This window comes from Pelophylax lessonae, assembly GCF_965119305.1.
Source record: "Pelophylax lessonae genome assembly, chromosome: 3".
Taxonomy (NCBI): domain Eukaryota; kingdom Metazoa; phylum Chordata; class Amphibia; order Anura; family Ranidae; genus Pelophylax; species Pelophylax lessonae.
In genome coordinates, this window is record NC_138770.1 from 353,822,719 (window position 1) to 353,843,156 (window position 20,438).

Here is a 20,438-nt window from a genome sequence, read left to right on the forward strand (position 1 = left end):
CCTGGAGGTCTTGAATACGATCTGTGTTTTGGTTAGCCCAGGGAAACCATGGCATCCAACTTCAGCTCTATAGCCTCCATATGAGGTTTTGGAGATCAACTTTGATGTCCCCTGTAATTTTAGAGGCTGTATGAGCTAGCCCATGGTTTAGCATATCAGAAAATTTCACAAACATGACTGCGGTATCGAGCTGCTGCTCCGGAAGGGGCCCTCATTCAGAACTGTAATGTGTGTTTGAGCGGGGCCTGCTCTTATGGGCGATAGTAGCAGGTCATCCAGAGTCTGTTCCATAAGCGATTCTGTGGATGCCGGGGAGGCTGCCTCTGTAAAATGATTACCCGCATTTGCCCCAGGAGACTGTACTAGTCAGAAGTGGATCTGGGATCAATCCCAGAATGGAGTCTACCCCAACTGCCTGTGCATATTCACAAGAAAGGAGACTTCCAGGCCTCGTCCCAGTTGTATAGAAAAAGAAATGGGTACTAACTGGAGAACGAATCTCATGTTGCCTATGAATATGAACTATAGTGGCACAGCATTGAAGACAGCAAAAACTAAGATAGAATATACTCTTTATTTATACAATAATAAAAGGAGTAAAAACAAAAATATTATGTCCCATATATATTAGGGAAACAGAACCCTCTCAACATTTGCGATAAAGGAGTAAAAACACATATACAAACTAGGATGTTAACAGTCCAGTATATGGATGGAGATAGATAACAGATGCGCTGCTCTAAATGGGAGGATAAGACTCTAAAATATGTGAGTTGTAGCTCCCTCTAAAACAAGTACTCATTACACTTGCTCAATGCAATAAATAGAAAAAAAAAAAATGGTGCGCTACTCAAATAAAAAACACAATAAATTCACTACAGTGGTACACAATAGTGAATAGATAAGAAATAGAAAAATTGATGATAAATACAACATTAATTCATATAACAACTGTGATAAATAGTAAAAAATAGATTGACCGATAAAAATAAAATTATTAAAAAAATGGGTGAAATAAACTCTGTTATCCAAACTTGTGCAATGTGTATATATCCTTCACATGGTAACAGTGAGTAATAGTGCAAACTGAATAAATATATGAATGGTGAAAACGTGCCAAAATCCTTTCACCAAAAAACTCAGCAACCACCTCTGTGTGAAATGGCCGCCCACCTCCAGCACACAGAAAGTGTGCAGCCAGTAAATTAATCAGAAGTTCCTCTTAGGGCAACTTTATTTTTCTATGGACTCCTTTAAAGTGCATCAGTGCTTTATAGCTCTTATAGTCCCTTAGGGACATTGATATGTATGTTCATAGCCTTTTTCTATGAATCTGTGGCCTATTAGCCTAGCCTGTTCATGATAGTCATTAATATTACTGTAATTCCTATAGGGAAATTGATCAGCCATGGGGCATGATGACAGCTGTCAATAGGTATATAGCTGTTCCTATCAACATTCTTGAAGTAGGTTTTGGTTACAATACATTATTTTTCTAACTTAATGGTTAAGTCAGGGAATTTGACAGTTGAATCATGAAGTGCCCATGTTAAGGAAATATTTTTGATATTGATATTCAGATTGGTCAGAAATTCAGTAAGTGTATCTTGATCTCTTTTCCATATGATGATAACATCATCAATGTATCTTTTATATAGAATCAATTGATTTGGGGGGTTTTGATATATCACTTCCTCCTCCCATTTAGCCATGAACAGGTTGGCAATACTTGGTTCATATTTGGCTCCTATAGCTATCCCAGTAATTTGCTTGTAATGGTCTGAGTTGTGCCAGAAATAGCTATGTTGAAGGCCATATTGTAAACATTGGACTAAGAATTTATTTTGTTTAATTTTTAAGTTGCTGAATTTATCCATAGCTCATTTTGACTTAACTCCGGTCCCGGTCACTGTGCTCTATCCCTAGTGATGCACCATGTAGGAGGAGCCAGTGACGTTGCCCTCAGCTGATCCCCCTTCGGTTTTAATACCAGCCAGCTGTGCAGCTGGGGAGTCAGCACACAGAGTAAGAGATAACGACCTGCCTGGTTTTCTCAACCAAATGTGAGTGCAATACGTTGGAACATGTTTATGTCAAATACAATCTACTTACATACTACACTATGAGGCACTCTCTTTTTTTCTATATTCACCATGGAGTTCTAAAGCACTGATGCACTTTAAAGGAGTCCACTTTCTGTGTGCTGGAGGTGGGAGGCCATTGCACACAGAGGTGGTTGCTGAGTTTTTTGGTGAAAGGATTATGGCACGTTTTCACCATTCATATATTTATTCAGTTTGCACTATTACGCACTGTTACCGTATGAAGGATATATACACATTGCACAAGTTTGGACAACAGACTTTATTTCACCCATTTTTTAATAATTTTATTTTCATTGGTCGATCGATTTTTCACTACTTATCACAGTTGTTATATGAATTAATGTTGTATTTATCATCAATTTTTCTATTTCTTATCTATTCACTATTGTGTACCACTGGAGTGAATTTATTATGTTTTTTATTTGAGTAGCGCACCATTTTTTTTTTTCTATTTTTAACAGTCCAGTATAGATGAGGTGGGCTTTCCTAGTTCCTGTATGGTCAATGTATTTCGCCAGGTATTTGGCTTCTTCAGGACCTAGACAAATGAAGAGGACCAACTATATAAGACAACATACATATTAATACAGAATACACAAAAACAGTATTGCCTAATATACAACAATGCGATATATAAAGTTTGCATGCTCATACCGGCAATTCTATGTAGCAGGATGTCTGCCCATCAATGTGAAGGGGGGCATAGGGATGCAATAGGCTCAACAATCCTTGAGGGAACACACATGCAAATACAGGCGGCCACATGTGTGCATTGCTGCATCGCGGATGCCATCTTGGAAGCCTCGGCCGTCTCAGCACTGGAAGAAAACTGTGCCCACAAGTCTACAGGCCAAACCTCCTGGCATGGGGCAATGCTGCAGTATCTCTCTGACCTCAGGCTTCAGGGCATGATGGTAGTCAAGGCTGCTAGACACTATGGAGGTGCAGAACGGCCGGTGTGGAACGGAGCTCCCAGGTCAGTCAGGTATCTTGGGAGCTGCGGCACATGCGCCTTATGTTCATATTTACTGTATGTGAGGGCGAGGGCTTTATAAGTTCTTGTGTGTAACTAACTTTTTTTCTAGAATCCCCTATGTGATAGCATTTTATTGTGACAAGTTCTTTTTACTGAGACATCAGGGGTCTGTTAGACCAATGATGTCTCCCCTGCCCTCCACTGATGCTAAAGACGCAGATTGTGCTTCGATCACTTATTTCCTGGCCATAGTGAATAAGAAAAGTGACAGATGAAACCAGAATTAGCATAATACACATTTCTCCCAGGTCCTGATTAGCTAGGGGAGATCAGCGAACAGATGTTCACTGATCTCCCTACCTTCTCACCCAGTGACACCCACTATGTCAGTCCTGGGCCTGCAGGTGGAACAGTGGAGCCTTGAAAACATGATGGGGAGTGCCTGTTGTGTTTTTTTTTTTTTTAAGTCATGCAGTGACAACAGTCAGCATATAAAATGTACAGGAAGGAGTGTTTAAAACTCTATGCTGCTGCCAATGTAAGCTTTCTTCAGACAGCAGAAACAAAGTTAAAGCTATATGGTATGCTGAATTTTTCATCTTTTCTCTTTAGGCATTGCATATAGGATACATGAAGGCATGAAGGTATATCACAAAATGTGCATAGTTAGTTGCATAGTCTAAAAAATGTATAATTAAATAATACTTTATGCTACTATACAAACCTTGTTTTGCTACTCCAAAATTAATTATATAGTGGCCCATGTCATTCTTAAGATAGAACAGTCATTTGAATTAGCAATCAAAAGATCAAATGCAGAATTTCACCTCAAGCTCCAAGCTACAGAGCTCAGCTTCATTCTAATTTAAGTTCTGCTCCAGCTCTGGAGCGTATCTAAATAATTTAATCTGCTTCACTCCAAGCAAAAGAACCTGAGATCCAACCCTAGTGTGTAATGTTTTGTGGTAAGGTAAGGCAGCCCAATAATTTTGATTCAGCTACCAATAGATCCAAATACGCATCTACACATTTTATTTTTCTTCCAGCGCAAAGTTGTTGTTTTTTTCCTTCATGAAAAGGCCAATCATGTTAAGTGAATGTGTAGACAGATAGGCTAATTTGTGATTGCTTATTTTTTAATCATAACAGTATCTCTGAAAATGCTAGTAAAATAAATGTTTGCAATAATAAATAATAGCATTGTTTTTATAATGTTTCTTTTCTAAAGAACATATTTTCTTAACCAGAAAGAACCTCAACTTAATTAGCTATATTTCCATAAGGCATTGTTAATTTTCTCAATAACACCTACTATATCTGCATTGTCATTTAGCAAAGCTGTTTTCTCAAGCTAAAAAATGGTACTGCTTGCCCATTACTAAAAGCATGTTTTCTTAAAGCCTTTTAATGTGAGCCTGATGGCGGCTTTTAACATTTTAGCTAATACCAGGGCATCATTAAAATATTTATAATAAAATAAAATTTTAGCTAACACCAGGGCATCACTAAAACATCTATAATACATTAAAAAATAACTGATTGGGAAGTTGTGCTATTAACATTTTAACTATACTACATTCATGGTGACCGAAATTTCAGAAACCGCAGAGAAAGCCAGGGGCAGGGTCAAAGCTTTGCTCCAACTGATTAGCTGAAATAGGAGCCCCAAAGTAATCAAAATTATAATGGGCCTGAAAACATATGTTGGTACACCAGTGCATCGATTAAGTATAGAGAACAAGCATCTCCTGTAACAGAAGTGTATCTTTGATAAGACTTTCAAAGATTCCTTGTACCTAAAGGAACAATTAGTACAGCTAATTGCAACAAACTAGAGAACATTGGTAAAGCCTAATACACACACAGGTGGCATTGGCCAGTTTAATAGAAACCGGTCGAAATTCGGCCTGTGTGCACTGCTGCCATTCTGACAGAAGCCAGCCGCTTGGCTGGCTTCTGTCTATGGGGCATGATTTTTTTTTTTTTTTTAATCCATGAGTATTTTTATTGAAAAATTCAGAGAACAACGTACAATAAAAAACAGGCAGTACAGAAGGCGTCAAGTCATCAATAACAGTAACACGGTGACAAAGTATAGTAAAGCATTCGACTTGTGTAGAACAGACACAAAACAAAACAAACAAACAAGAAAAAAAAAAAAGGGGAAGACCAGCAAACTTTGGCATGGTTATACATCCACACGATGGAGGCAACATACACGATGTAGCAAGCCAGGATGTCAAGGATCGTAAATGGTGGTAGGAATGCAGAGTAGAGACCCCCACAGCCAACCTACTGAATAACGAGTAACAGGATTTATGTGCCACAGCGGCGCCATCAAAAAGTAAAGGTTAGCCAGGTTGATCGAGTACTTTGGAGAAATACGATCGCTATGAAGCGGTGTGCCTAGAGTGTGGGAGGATCAGACTTTGGAGTAGCCTGCAAAGTATAACATGAGCCCAAGGATGAGTCACAGGAGGAGCATAAAAGAGAGAAGAAAGGAGAGTAAGAGAGTTAAAGAGAATGTGGAGATGTAGACATGGACAAGGAAAGGGTAGAAGGAGGAAGGGGGGTTAAAAAAAAAAGGGGGGTGAGGGAGGATAAAGTGGGAGGTAGGATTGGCAAGGAGGAGGGAGTGAGAACCCCCCTCCTCCCCCCAACCGCACAACAAGCAGGAGCGCCCAAGACCACACAAGGCCAAAGGTCAGATTGAGGGCGACAAAGACTCAGTTCGTAGGGGACATTACAGCTTTGTAAGCCTCTGCTTCTTTGAATCGGATCCAATTGAACCACGTGGCAATATAGTTCGAAAAATTGTCATGAGAGATACTAATCAGTTCCTCCATATTTTCAATATGGTTTATTCTCCGAAACCATTCCAGCAGTGATGGGATCGATTGCGATCTCCAATGACATGGCACACAGAGTTTCGCTGCATTCAGAATATGTGCGGTCAAAGATTTCTTGTATGAGCGTCTCGGATTAGGGGAGTAGTTGAGGAGAAAACTTTCCGGAGAGAAACATATCTCACTAGAGGTAACGTCTTTTATGATTTGAGCGACCCGGGACCAGAAGGGATGTAAGACGGGACAAGTCCACCAAATATGAAGCCTGGTTCCGGTATCGGTGTTGCACCTCCAGCACACATCGGGTACTTCCTGGCAGAACCTGTGAATTCTATCCGGAGTCCTGTACCAGCGGGAAAGAATTTTAAAACCATTTTCCTGAGTAGTCACATTGATAGAAGCTTAGTGCACGGAGCGGCAAATGCCTTCCCATGCGTTTTCAGAAAGAGAAAGGTTCAGGTCTCTCGACCAGGCCAGAGCGAAGGATGAGGACGACACTAGAGGAGGCTCCAACAGCAGGCCATAAAGTTCAGATATCATGTGGCGCTGGGGTTGAGCACGCTCACATATAGATTCGAAGTCGGTACGGGGCCTCGTCCAGGAGGAGGGGGACCTCGATGCAGCAAGATAATGGTGGATTTGGAAGAACGTCCATAAAGGCAGCTTACGAGGGCGTAGGAGCTGGTTTAGGGATTCCCAGGACAAGGGAGAGCCGGCCTGATAAAAATGTTTTGCGAGGACCTCGCGATGAAGCCAAGAGTCTCTCAAAAAGGAAGCGGACATGCCTGGTGGAAACTATGGGGCATGATTAAAAAAGGTCTGCCGATCATCTCCCAATCAGCGTTCTTAGCCAATGGCTGAGAGCACTGACTGGAGTGTTCTGATGGAGGGGATGTCTCCCCTGTCAGAACACTATAGCACAGCAGGGGAGATAACATCGGATAGTTAGTACAGCGGCTCCACCTGAGCTGTCAGTTTTTTTCGTTCAGCCCTGCTGGGCTGAACGGAAAAAAAAAAACTGCTAGTGTGTATTAGGCTTAAAGTGATTGTAAAGGATCACATTGTGACACAACCCATTCATTTTAAAATATAAATGAAAGACAACTCCCCTGTCTTTGATGGGACACAAATGCTGCTAGCATAGCTGTAAAACAGTCTGTTTTAATATCGCAGCATTTGTGAAATTATCTGATTTAACAGAAGCATAGACATGCTCCAGTGTATAGCACCTCTGTGCTATGTTTCTATTTACTGTAAGCCTTCTCTGTGCACTGAAATCCCTGAAACCCTATCATAAGGAATGTAGAGACGTCAGGGCTGCACAACTCAGACAGTGAAGCCTTCTCTCCCTCACCTCTGTGCTGTCTGTGTTCATGTACCCTCTGTGTTCTGACGTGTCACCAAAATTAATGTGATGGAGCAGGAATACACAGCTCAGTGATGATGCCTTGATACGTGTGACAATTTATTATGGGCTATATTGCTTTGATAGGAACTTGTCTTGTTGTTCTGCCTGCATTCTTTTTAAATAAGTCTCTAGCTTTGTTAAAGTACTTATTAATAGTGAAACCTTTAGATTTCTGCCTTAAGCAGCCCATAAATGACTTTATTGTTTTGTCCACCCCCCACAAGTAAATGGAAAGAAATCAACACAGTCAGTGTTGATCGAGAAATGCCTCCCACAGTGCAAATGTGTTCTGCCAGTGGAGGGGCACGGAAAGCCTTTCCAGCCAGTAGAACACAATGATTACTGCTAGCGGCTATAGCATGTGGCACAAGTAAATGTCAGCATGAGAAAAAAATCAAAAAAGTGCAGCGCTAACTTACTAATCAATAACACAATAATGGTGGAACCCTCCAAATTATGGAAATATCATTGAACTTCAATATTATCACATTCGGGTCTCTGTGATATGTAACATGACATATAATACACATCAAACTGAAAATAAGACCTAAAAAAATGAAACTTAGCAGGGATGATAGAAACCCCTCCTACAGATATTTGGCAGTGGATGGTGTCAGTAGGACAGTGGATGGTGTCATTAAAGCAGTGGATGGTCTCCACTGCTTATCAGTGCAGCCTCATCAATGCCCATCAGTGCAGCCTCATCAGTGCCCATCAGTGCAGCTTATCAGTGCTCACCAGTGCCGCCTCAGTGCCCATCAGTACAGTTTATCAGTACCCATCAGTGCAGCTTATTTCCCATAAGTGCAGCCTCATAATTGCCCATAAGTGCAGTCTCATCAGTATCCATCAGTGCTTATAAGTACAGCCTTATCAGTGCCCATCAGTGCAGTTTATCAGTGCCCATCAGTGCTTCCTTATCAGTGCCCAAGTGCAGCCTCATTAGTGCCGCCTCATCAGTGGCCATCAGTGCAGTTTATCAGTGCAGCTTCATCAGTGCCCATCGGTGCAGCCTTATCAGTGTAGCCTTAGTGCACCTTTATCAGTGCCTATTAGTGCAGCCTCATTAGTGCAGCCTTAGTGCCAATCAGTGCAGCTTATCTGTGCCCATCAGTGCTGCCCTATCAATGAAGCCTCATCAGTGCAGCTTCATCAGTTTCATCTTAGTGCAGTCTCATCAGTGCCTATCAGTGCAGCCTCATCAGTCCCCATCAGTGCCCTTCAGTTCAGCTTATAAGTGCCCATAAGTTCAGCCTCATCAGTGCCTCCCCAGTTCCCATCAGTGCTGCATATCTGTGCCCATCAGTGCAGCTTATCTGAGCCCATCAGTGCAGCCTTATCAGTGCCCATCAGTGCAGCTTATGGGTACCCAACAGTGCAGCACGGATCATTGAGAGAGCTGTCCAGATGACACAGAGTGGGGATCTCCTGCTGGGACAGATCTTGTAGGTAAAGTGCCAGTCGCCATTAAGTTCCGCCTCCTGGACCGGCATTGGACCAGTGTGCTGTCTATCACAGTAGCTGGTCCAGGAGGCAGAACTTTACCGTAATGGGCATTTCACCTACAAGATTTGTCACAGCGGCAGATACCCACTCTGTGTCCTCTGGAGGACTCTCCTAATGATCCACGTGCCGCAGTGACAGATAACTGAGGGGTGGGCAGCCGATGGCAGATGTTGTTGGGGGCAGTAAGCGGGGGAGGAGGAGGAAGCCACCCCTATGGGCGGTACAGACAGGGGTCTGTGAGACACCTTCATCTACTACAGCAAGCAGGGATGGAAGTACAAGTCCCTGCTTGCTGGAGAGAACTACAAATGGGCTGTCCCAAGACTGGTGGCTGGGGGGACAGGAGGAATAGCAGTCGCTTGTCTTACAAACAGGAAATCCCTGGGGATTAACGGTTTTACTTCAAAATCATCAGGCTATTACAGCGGAACTACTGAGCTAATAAGAAGATCGATGGCATAGTCCGTGGAGGTAGGAGATCAGCAAAAAGGACATGGAAAAAAGTTTTTGCCCAGAGTTCATCTTTAACCAAACAGTGCAGGACAGAGGACTTGTTTGTAGATCATGGGTTATATGCAGGATACCTTCAAAGGTTTGGACACTGGCAAAAGCATGCTAGGGCTACCCCTAGTGCACACTTGTATAACCCCACCCACGCTATGAAACTTAATTTTATTGCTAGTGCTCTTATGTATGTCATTGACTTGTTTCTGACATTTCTATCAAGATCTGGCTGCTTATTATCCTGGGATATCTAGGAGTTTCTGGTTCGGTAACCATTGGTGTGTACCTTGGGGACTGTACCCAGGCCTCAATGTGTGGAGCTTCCCTATAATGCTGGCTTTGGACACTTGATGCTGTGATAGATGCTCACCTTGGCACAAAGTGCAGCCTGTATAGTTAGCCACAGGGTGCTATACAGGTCCAGGGACATGGTTCATTTATATGGTTCCAAGACCTAGAGGACCCCTTTTGAGGAATGTCCACTGTGATGGGTGAAGCCCGAACCTCTAGTAGGCCCAGCATTGTGGATAATGTGCCTCACACTGCTTTAAAAATGTATGTTTACTTTAAATAAAATGTTTTTTATGGGCCTGTTGGCAGTTCTGTTTTACTATGCTGTTGCTCACTCCTCTGTTTATTGTTGGGGTTTACATACTGTAAATGCATTCAAGTTTGTATGAAGAGGTTTGCCTGGAGTTCCTCTTCAAAAAAAAATGGATGGGATATAAAAGATATAATTACAGAAATGTAATGCAATGCAGTCACTAGTTTGTGCAGATTGCTTTTAACAATTCATATCTCTCAGTAGATGTTCTGTTTTGCATATTTGCTTATTGTCAATTTAAAGGGTAATTACATGTAGGTCATCAAATGCAAGCCTTCAAAACACTGTAATGCTCTGGTAGGATACAGGCTCCCTTCAAATTAGCATAACTGGGGCAGCTGCTTTTAGTACTGTACAATTACTAGGTAATTGGTTTTATATTAATTAAGCTATCAATAAACTAATAAAATACATATGAATATGTTAAGCTATGACATGTTAAATAATTAAATTCAGCTAATTATAGCTAAAAATTGAATCGTACATATAGTATATGCTTCATATGAGGCCAAATGTCCGGATGCCTCAAAAAAAAATCTATTTTTATAGGCAGCATCATTGTGACACTGTTTCATTTTGCATCTCTCTTCTTGTATGTATTTGTAAATGTACAGTATCAATATAATCTCTGTTTTATACAGAAAACAGTGAAATTATGAATATCTTGAAGGGGAACATTCAGTAGACTTTTGCAGTGAGAAAATATCTCATTCTTTATTGTGAGTAAGGCCTCATGCACACAGGGCATTAGAAAAAACAAGCTGCAAAGCCACTACCAATGCCAGGAAAAAGCAGCTGTAAAAACATGCTTTTAGTAGCTTTTTTCATTGGTGTAATGCGCGTTTAGCGGCTTTTAGAAGTGTTTTTCTGCATCTATTAAAAATCAATGGTTGCCTTTGAGAGCCACCTTTGATCCGACTTTCAGCCCATTGATTTGAATAGAAGTCGCATTCAAGTCGGATCATGATGAACCAACTTGTGGTGTGACTTGTGCTCTGAGGATCTTGAAGGAGAACTGCCCACCAAAATGAAAAACAAAAACTGGCGTGGTGTCCCCCCCAAGTTCCATACCAGGCCCTTTGAGTCTGGTATGGATTTTTTGTAGGCAAACCCCACGCCACCAAATTAAAAATAAAAACAGTGTGGGGCCCCCCAAAAATCCATACCAGACCCTTATCCCAGCATGCAGCCCGGCAGGTCAGGAAAGGGGGTGGTAACGAGCGAGCGCCCCCCTCCTGGACCATACCAGGCCACACGTATATTATTTTTGTATGTGCTCTTTTTTCCCCACAAAAGTAGAATTATCCTTTAAGTTGTTGTGACTATTTGGTATCACTATGACACTTAATAGGGCTGCTAGTTATTTTGTTCAAACTTGTTGAATGATGGTCATGAATCATATTTCAGCTGATTATATGTGTTTTCTAACTAAATTCATTGGTGACCACTGGTGGCTGGAACAAATAGTCACTGTCCCAGTGCTGTTTAATAACCACACCTGTAGTTAAAGGACAGTAGGTACAAAAAAATCTTCCAGAAATCAGGTGAACTCCTAACTTTCAGCAGTGAGCTCACATCACTGCTTTCACTTCAAACAGTGTTATTACCCCTGCCTGAGTTCTACCCTGCTGAACTACAGAACACCCCCTTCATCTTCATAGCATAAGGAGGATACAGTATGTTCTGTAGACCAATAGAAAAGCATTGGACTTGGCTGATAACACTGCTTGAGACTTACAGTATATGCAGCAGAAGCACTGTGTTGTCAGCTCACAACAGAAAGTTTGGAGCTTGGTTGATTCTGGCATGATCAACAGGTACTTTTCTGTACAGAAAGAGGCAAAACCATGGAAAAATATGCATGTACTGCATATGCTTCTTTTATTTTCCCAGAAATACAGTTTAAATAGGATGGCACCAACGACCTCTTTCTGAAAGTACTAGTGGTGGGGAATAATGGTAAACAGAAATATGTTTTCTAAAACATACACGTGCAGAAACATTGTCCATGGGAGATTTCCCAATAGCTGAAACAGGGACTGCTATAGATGATGCTACAATAAGGTTTATTTCCTGACCACTTGTATAGAGGTGACCATTACATTACACTGTTTTTTATACAATTGGTTGATTTTTGTGATACACAAGATGCAATGTTTGATACATAATCAGTCCAAACATTGAAAAGGTCTCACACGTGGTATCACCATATTTGGGAGAAATAGCATAATGTGTTTGGGGTGAAATTCTAAGTATGTCCATTCTGTATGTAGAAAATAACTTATGAAATTGACAACTTGGTGTAAGAAAAAAATAATAATTTTAATTTTCTTTCCGCTTATTGCAAAAACTTATGGAAAAAAATGAAGTCTTCCAAAGACTCACAATGGTTTTTAAAACATACCTTGGGTTGTATATTCTCCAAAATGTAGTCATTTTCTTGATGTTTCTACTGTCCTGGCACTCATGAGCCTCCAAAAATGTGAAAGGTAGTCAAATTAGGAAATTAGATGCATAATTTATGCTCCTAGAAAGCCTGAAGGCACTCATTGGATTTTGGCCATCTCTATGTGGTTTGGCTGTGAAAAAGTCTCACACGTGGTATCATCATACTTGGGAGGAGTATCAGAATGTATTTTGGGTTTAATTCTAAATATGCCCATGTTGTGTGTTAGAAATATTTTATTAATTAATTACTTTTTTTTTAGTTCCAAAAACTTGTGGCGTGAAATTAGGACCATGCCTCCTTAAAATACCTTGGGGTGTTTGTTTTCCAAAATACGGTATTTTTTGAGTGTTTCCAGAAATATGAGAGGTAGTCACGAAATAGAACACATAATTTATGCTCCTTGAAAGCCCAAAAGTGCTCCTTGGATTTTGGATTTCTCCGGGTGCCTAGGCTGTGAATTACACATGTTTAGGAAGAGTAGCAGAATGTATAATTGGGGTATAATTGTAGGTATTCCTATAATGTGCGTGAGAAAAAATTTGGAAAAAGGCCAACTTTGTGAAAAAAAAACCGAATTTCTGCATTTTCTCAAAAAAATTGTCACAAAAATTACAACCTAAACAAAATTCACAATGCCTATTACTAATTGCCTTGTATTTTTTTTTTCCGTATCGTCAGAAGGTGATACGTTTTCAAATATATATAGCATGGTTTGTAGACTTCGACTTTCACACAGAAGTATATTTATTTGCATCATTTTATAGCAGAAACTAAGAAAACTTTTTTTTTTCTCAAAATAATTGTTCTTAATTCTTTTAAAGTGAAAGTAAAAAAGTAAAATAAAAAAAACAAAAAAAAAAGTTGTGATTTAAAAACCACCAGAAGATAGCTCTATCTGTCTCAAAAAATTATATAAAATTCATATGGTTACAGTGTTGCATGGCTGAGTATTTGTCATTCAAAGAATAACATCGCTAAAAATGGAAAAATGGCCCAGACAGTCCAGTCTTTAAGTGGTTATAATGGAAAACAATCTGCATCATGGTTGGTGGGTTTTTGCCATCATATGCAAATATGCACTGAACAGCATGCTTACATATTAAGACACACTTAGACTTATCTTTCAGTGTTGTCAGCCTAACATTGCCACTATTTCCTTCACTGCTTCTCCTGTGTGCAGTAGTGCTGAGTGCAAGAAGGATTTTGCAAACTGATATTGGCAAGAAAATATCAAATAATTTTTAAAGCCCTCTGAATCTCCACTTTTGAATTAAGATGACTGCCACCACATGAAAGTGCTTGTTTCCTGAGAAGCCATTTACTAGACCCAAGCAGGGTGTACCTAGTTACATACAATTACCAACTTTCTAAAAAAAAAACATTATCTGCATAATGTAAGCTAATCCGCTTTTTAAAATGAAATCCAGGAACATCTTACTGACTGTTCCCACTTTAATTGGGGGTGGGGCAGGGCAGAGCAAGGAGGTGGAGATAATAGTGGCATGTGAAGTGAACCAAACTGATGGATGTGGCCAAATTATGGTAACAATAGGAGGATGGTTTAATAACACTCAGGCGTACTTTGCTCTGGGCCAAGAGTTTGTGCCCAGGTGTGAACTGCAGATCACCATCACAAGCAAGGCCAAGGTTGTTAATGATCCATATCCTTACCTGCCATAACTTATTCTGCACAAGCCAAGAGGGGACGGAATGGGAAGACCATATAATATTGACATGTAATCTCATCAATAACCCTGGACACAGACAGGAGCAGACACCCCTGTCCCCTTGTGACATCACCTGGAAAGCCTTCTAAAATGGTGGATAATTAGCAAAACAAAATGGTTGATTCTGATAATGCCAATAGTACTACAAGGAGAAGAAAAGTCAAGCTGTGCAGTTTAGACTCCCTTCTCTCCATCTATCTCTTTCTCTCTGTTCTCCTGTAACTAACGAGAATACAGATAAGTGTGAAAACGAAAATGTTAATTGCCATAGATAAGATGTTACAGGGAACATCTGTATAGAGAAGACTATGTATTGCTTGCCAAACTAGTTAGGAAAATATGTATCTGTGATGCAACTGCTGATATATATGTGATGTACACGCTTATTTGGGTACTTGGCAAACTGACTTGAGTCATTGCTAAGTCTTCTTCGCTAGCAAATGAAAAGGTTTGTTTTCCTGAAGTCTTCCTCCGGTGTCCATTGCTGATTTCCCCCAAAACTGTTTGCTGCTACATCCTTCCTTCTCCTGCTCTAGACCAGTCACAGAAATTTTGCTAAAATGGATTACCCTGAAGCCACCCGAGCCAAGAATAATATTATTAAATCTGGAAAGAAATTAGAGATACATTCTTTTAACTGGAGACAAAATGTGAAAAATTTTTCCAAGTGAAAACCCCTAAAAGAGGGGGAAGTCTGGTTATCCTAGTATAGTAGTTTCTGTAGGTTGAAGCAGAGTTAACATCATGGGGATGGAATAAAATATAATACCTTCAAAATGTAATTACCCTATAGGGTACTTTCTATAACTTTTTTCAAAGCAAGGGCACCTGCTTCATTAGGAACAAATGTCCCTACCCTATCCTGCACCCCCCCCTTCCTAGGTCTGTGGTTGCTGGATGCTGCACAAACGTTGGTGCCTGCTCTGCTTAAGGCCCCTTTCACAGTTGTGCGGACTAAAAGTAGCTCAATTTTACAGCTATTTTCCTGCATTTTTTTGCTGTGATTTTGCAGCGTTTTTGACTGGAGTTGAAGCAATGCCTATGTCTATGGACCTCAAAATGCATTAAAATCATCCCAAAGTAGTGCAGGGACTACTTTGAAGTCGTTGTGACTTGAAGTCGTACAGATATGAACAGTGCTCATCGGAAATCCTGAAGTACGACTTGTCATGAGACTTTGCAGTCCCAAACCGCAGGACAAGTCACACAAGTGGGAAAGGGACCTTATATTTATTGACTTTTGTGGCATTGCAGGCTCATTTTATTAGGCCCGAAGTCTTAACATACTTTGATTATACTGTAAAAAAATATATATTCTTATGTTCTTACGCCTTCCATTTAAATGATAATTTAACTGCTAATTTATTTTAGTTTCAGAATCAGCAAGCTATGGTAGATTGTCTGTATCAACTGGGGAAATGTTCCAAGGTTAATGGACCCTTAATAAATCTCCTTTTTTCTGAAATCAAGAATTTTGTTGATGAGCTTCTCCAACACCAGGTTTGTTACTCTAATTTCTTATTAGGATTTCAGATAGTGCTTAGCTGTTTAATTTGCCAAAATTAAAGCATATCTAAACCAAAAATAAATAATGGAATAGGAGTGCGTGTATGTATTTAAAAAAGAACCACATGGGGGTGCTCACTCACCAGGGGAGTTAGTAGCAGGCTTTAGAGGAGCGATATAATAGGGATTATATAACATCTAATGAAATCTAATATGTTTAGGTGCTACACTTTAGTAATTATAAACTGCATTGACCTAAATAATCTAGTTGGTCTAATTCACTTTTACAGGGATATCGGCAACAATTTACAATCAGTGGTTAGAAAATAAACATGCTTCTAGAGAAGGAATCGCAGAGCTTTATTCCCTCCCAATGAATTATAACAAAGTACAGTGCAGCATAAAAAAATTATATTACTCAGACTTATGCTAGTCTTTGCGAGCGACTGCCCTGCTGCCTAATGAACACAGGAGACTGCTTGCTAGTGATGAGTGCCATTTAGAGAATGCTGCATTTTCTCAGCAGATGCAAAGCATTCTCTGTTTGGATGAGGTGAAGAGATGGGACAGCGATGTCACAATCTCCAGATTGTCCAGTTAGAGAATACTTTGCATTCATTGGGGAGGATCAAAACTTGCTCCACTCCATCTAAAACTGATACATTTGTTTTGGTTGTAGTTAACTTCTTAGCGACTAGCCCATTGTACAGAGCAGCCACTCTGCAGATTATGTATTCATATGTGATTCTGCTCTTCCGTGTAGGAGGCGGGCCACTTCTGCTTTGATTAGTCACAGCTGAAGCCAATCAGCGGGTGCCGGTGAGGAGACAGACTGGATGGTGCTCTGCCTAGGTAAACAAGGCAGAGCTCTTTCCTGTCAGCAGGGATGTGCTGGATTTTGTTTCCCTGCAAAGCAGGGAGTAAAATCCGGAACATCCCTTAGTGAAAGCAGCACATAGTACACACAAAAACACTGGTTAGGCACATATTTAAGCCTTTGATCTCCTTAGATGTTCAATCCCTTTCCAGCCAGTGTCATTAGTACAGTGACAGTGTATATTTTTAGCACTGATCACTGTATTAGTTTTACTGGTTCCCACAAAGTGTCAAAAGTGTCATGTCAGATTGTCCACCGCAATATCTCCGTCCTGCTTTAAGTCTCTGATCGCAACCATTTCTATAAAAAAAATAATAAATAAATACAAATTCCAGTATATGTCCCAAAGTTTGCAACGTTTGAGAAAACCAATCAATATGCACTTTTTGGGATTTCTTTTTACCAAAAATATGTTGGCCTAAATCTATGAGAAAATTAGATTATTTTTTTTGGATGTTTTAAAACAGAAAGTAAAAAATCACTGTAATGAGTATGTCCTGTTTCAATGATATGTACATCTGTAAGACCCGGTTCACACTACTCCGACTTGGGACGCGACTTGTGCGACCTCAAGTCGCCCCAAGTCGTTTGTCATTACAAATTCAATGTAAATGAATGAGAGCCATCTTATTATGCACTACTGAAGTCTCTCCGACTCCAGAAAAGGTTCCTGTACTACTTCAAGGCGACCTCTATCCAATTTCTGTCTCTTCAAAGTCTCTTCAAAGTCACTCCTTCATGGGGCGACTTTCTGGTTGCGGTAATGTGAACCGGCTCTAAGAACTTTGTTTTATCTGTACCATTCTTTTTTCACATTAAAGAGCAAACCTGTTTTCTTAAAAAATCACTGTAATAGTGTCACTGGTCCCCAAAAAGTGTAAACTAGGGGTTTATTTACTATAGCACCTAGTCGGGAAATGGGTGAACAAATGGTTACAAGTGACTAAAATCCATAGAAAAACAACAAAATCAAGTTCGAAAAGATATTCAATAAAGCACGCGGTAAATACATAATCACAAAATCAAATTCACTATAGGTCACATAAACCAGTGACCTTCTAAATCAGTAGTGGTGGTAGAAGCAGGTGAATTGCACATGGTAATGTTTAGAGCTTAATCTCATAGGTTAAATGATTCCTAGACATGTGGTATATTGTTTGGAGATTATCTGCTTTTAAATTTCTTGAAATATTGTTCTGAAAGCAGAAATATGCTTGAAAGTCTGACAAGAGAAAAAATTCACCCTGTTTTTAGAACTCTGTACTGACACAACTGAGCATGCCCAGACTAGAAAACTAGTCACAAGCCTACACTCATTTCTTTTTAGTGAATTCCGAAATGTGTGAATGCCAAACAAACATTCATGACAGTGAATTTGTGAGAGCTAGCAAACTGTACTATTTATATATAAAGTGTGTCAACCTTTGATTCTCATTGTATAACTGTTACTTCCACAAAAACATACATTTTAATTTTGAGATGAACACTTTAATTTCTAAAAATAAATTGTCCTTGCTGGGTTTTTATGCTGCTTCTTTTTATCTGTTATTGTAACAGATATTATTCTCTCTCCCTCTTCACACACACACACACACACACACACACACACACACACACACACACACACACACACACATATATATATATATATATATATATACAGTATCTCATTAAAGTGAGTACACCCCTCGCAATCTTGTAAATATTTTATTATATCTTTTCATGTGACAACACTGAAGAAATTACACTTTGCTACAATGTAAAGTAGTGAGTGTACGGCTTGTATAACAGTGTACATTTGCTGCCCCCTCAAAATAACTCAACACACAGCCATTAATGTCTAAACCGCTGGCAATAAAAGTGAGTACACCCCTAATTGGAAATGTCCAAATTGGACCCAAAGTGTCAATATTTTGTGTAGCCACCATTATTTTCCAGCACTGCCTTAACCCTCTTGGGCATGGAGTTCACCAGAACTTCACAGATTGCCCCTGGAGTCCTCTTCCACTCCTCCATAATGATATCACAGAGCTGGTGGATGTTAGAGACCTTGCGCTAACCTCCAACTTCAGTTTGAGGATGCCCCAGAGATGCTCAATAGGGTTTAGTTCTGGAGAAATGCTTGGCCAGACCATCACTGTTATCATACTCTGCTTTAGTATGTCACAGTACATGTTGGCATTCATGGTTCCCTCAATGAACTGTAGCTCCCCAGTGCCGGCAGCACTAATGCAGCCCAGACCATGGCACTCCCACCAGCATGCTTGACGGTAAGCAACTTGTCTTTGTACTCCTCACCTGGTTGCCACCTTACACGCTTGACACTATGCAAACCAAATACGTTTATCTTTGTCTCATCAGACCACAGGACATGGTTCCAGTAATCCATGTCCTAAAGCCCCATACACACGTACCGATTGTTGGCCGTAAATATTCGGCTGACGACCGATCGGCCGATTGTAGGCTGTTAGTATGATGCTTCCGACAGCCGACAGCGCATTTTCGGCCGAACAGAATCTGTCGTGCAGGCATTAAAATTTTTGTTGGCCATCACCAGAACGGCCGATTGTTCGCCAGTCAGTACAGATTTCAGCCGACAGACAGCAGATTAGCAAGACTGGGCATGCTCAGAAAAGAAAAAAGACAAGGAAAGTTAACCATCACATGACATCACTTCTGCAGTCGGCTGTTGTTGGCCGAAAAAATTCGTGTGCAGTCTTTTGCAGTTTTCAACAGACACGACGGCCCTGGACAAAAGACGGCCGATCGTTCGGCCGACGATCGCTACGTGTGTATGGGGCTTTAGTCTGCTTGTCTTCAACAAACTGTTTGCTGGCTTTCTTGTGCTTCATCTTTAGAAGAGGCTTCCTTCTGGGATAAAAGCCATGCAGACCAATTTGATGCAGTGTGCAGAGTATGGTCTGAGCACTGACAGGCTGACCCTCATCCCTTCAACCTCTGCAGCAATGCTGGCAGCACTCATGCGTCTAATTCCCAAAGACAACCCCTGGATATGACGCTGAGCATGTGCACTCAACTCCTTTGGTCGACCATGGCGAGGCCTGTTCTGAGTAGAACCTGTCCTGTTAAACCACTGTATGGTCTTGGCCACCGTGCTGCAGCCCCCCAGTACAGTAAAACTGCACATTTTAGAGTGACTTTTATTGTGGCCAGCCTAAAGCACACCTGAGCAATAAAGCAATAATCATGCTGTCTAATCAGCATCTTGATATGCCACACCTGTGCCATTATACCTAGAACATAAAGAAGTACCATGATTACAGAATGAACATACATAAATAGAACTCAACATTTTCATAAAATACCAATTAAGACATAAAAAAAGTTTGACTTATATAGAATAGAGATATAACTCTTGCATCAATGATAATAATATAAATATTGGCAAAAGAAGCAAAACCTGTCACATCTACTAATTTTTGATGATTTAGCAATGTACTTGTATTTGTATTTTAGGAGAATATAGATTCTCTTGATCTATGTTCATTCTTTAATCATTGTACTACTGTATATTATAAGTACAATACAAGGATAATTGTGCTCCGGTTGTGCTCCAGTTGTGCTTCAAATGTGCTCCAAATGTGCTTCTCTCAGTGGCTTAGTGGGTAGCACTCCTACCTGGAAAGACTCAAACCATGGGTTCTAATCCCAAACACGGTGTTGCTTGCTTAACCACTTTAAGACCGGCGGATTTTCCTGCTCTACGTCTAGACGACTTTTTGCAACTCGGCACTGCGTGACTTTAACTGACAATTTTGCGGTCATGCAATGTAGTACCCAAACGAAATGTACGTCCTTTTTTTCCCCACAAAAAGAGCTTTCTCTTGGTGGCATTTGATCACCTCTGCACTTTTTATTGTTTGCGATATTAATAAAAAAAGAGCGAAAATTTTGAGAAAAAATGACATT

At 40.4% G+C, this 20,438-nt stretch overlaps 1 protein-coding gene across 1 annotated transcript in view; it reads left to right on the forward strand.

Moving 5' to 3' along the window:
• MEI4 (meiotic double-stranded break formation protein 4) overlaps positions 1-20,438 on the forward strand; it is a gene marked incomplete at both ends in the record, with an annotated part of 227,774 nt that overhangs the window by 87,800 nt on the left and 119,536 nt on the right. Inside the window, one exon of the mRNA XM_082250892.1 lies at positions 15,497-15,625. Within this exon, the coding sequence (XP_082107018.1) occupies positions 15,497-15,625 (129 nt within the window). The remainder of the gene's footprint in view (positions 1-15,496; positions 15,626-20,438) is intronic.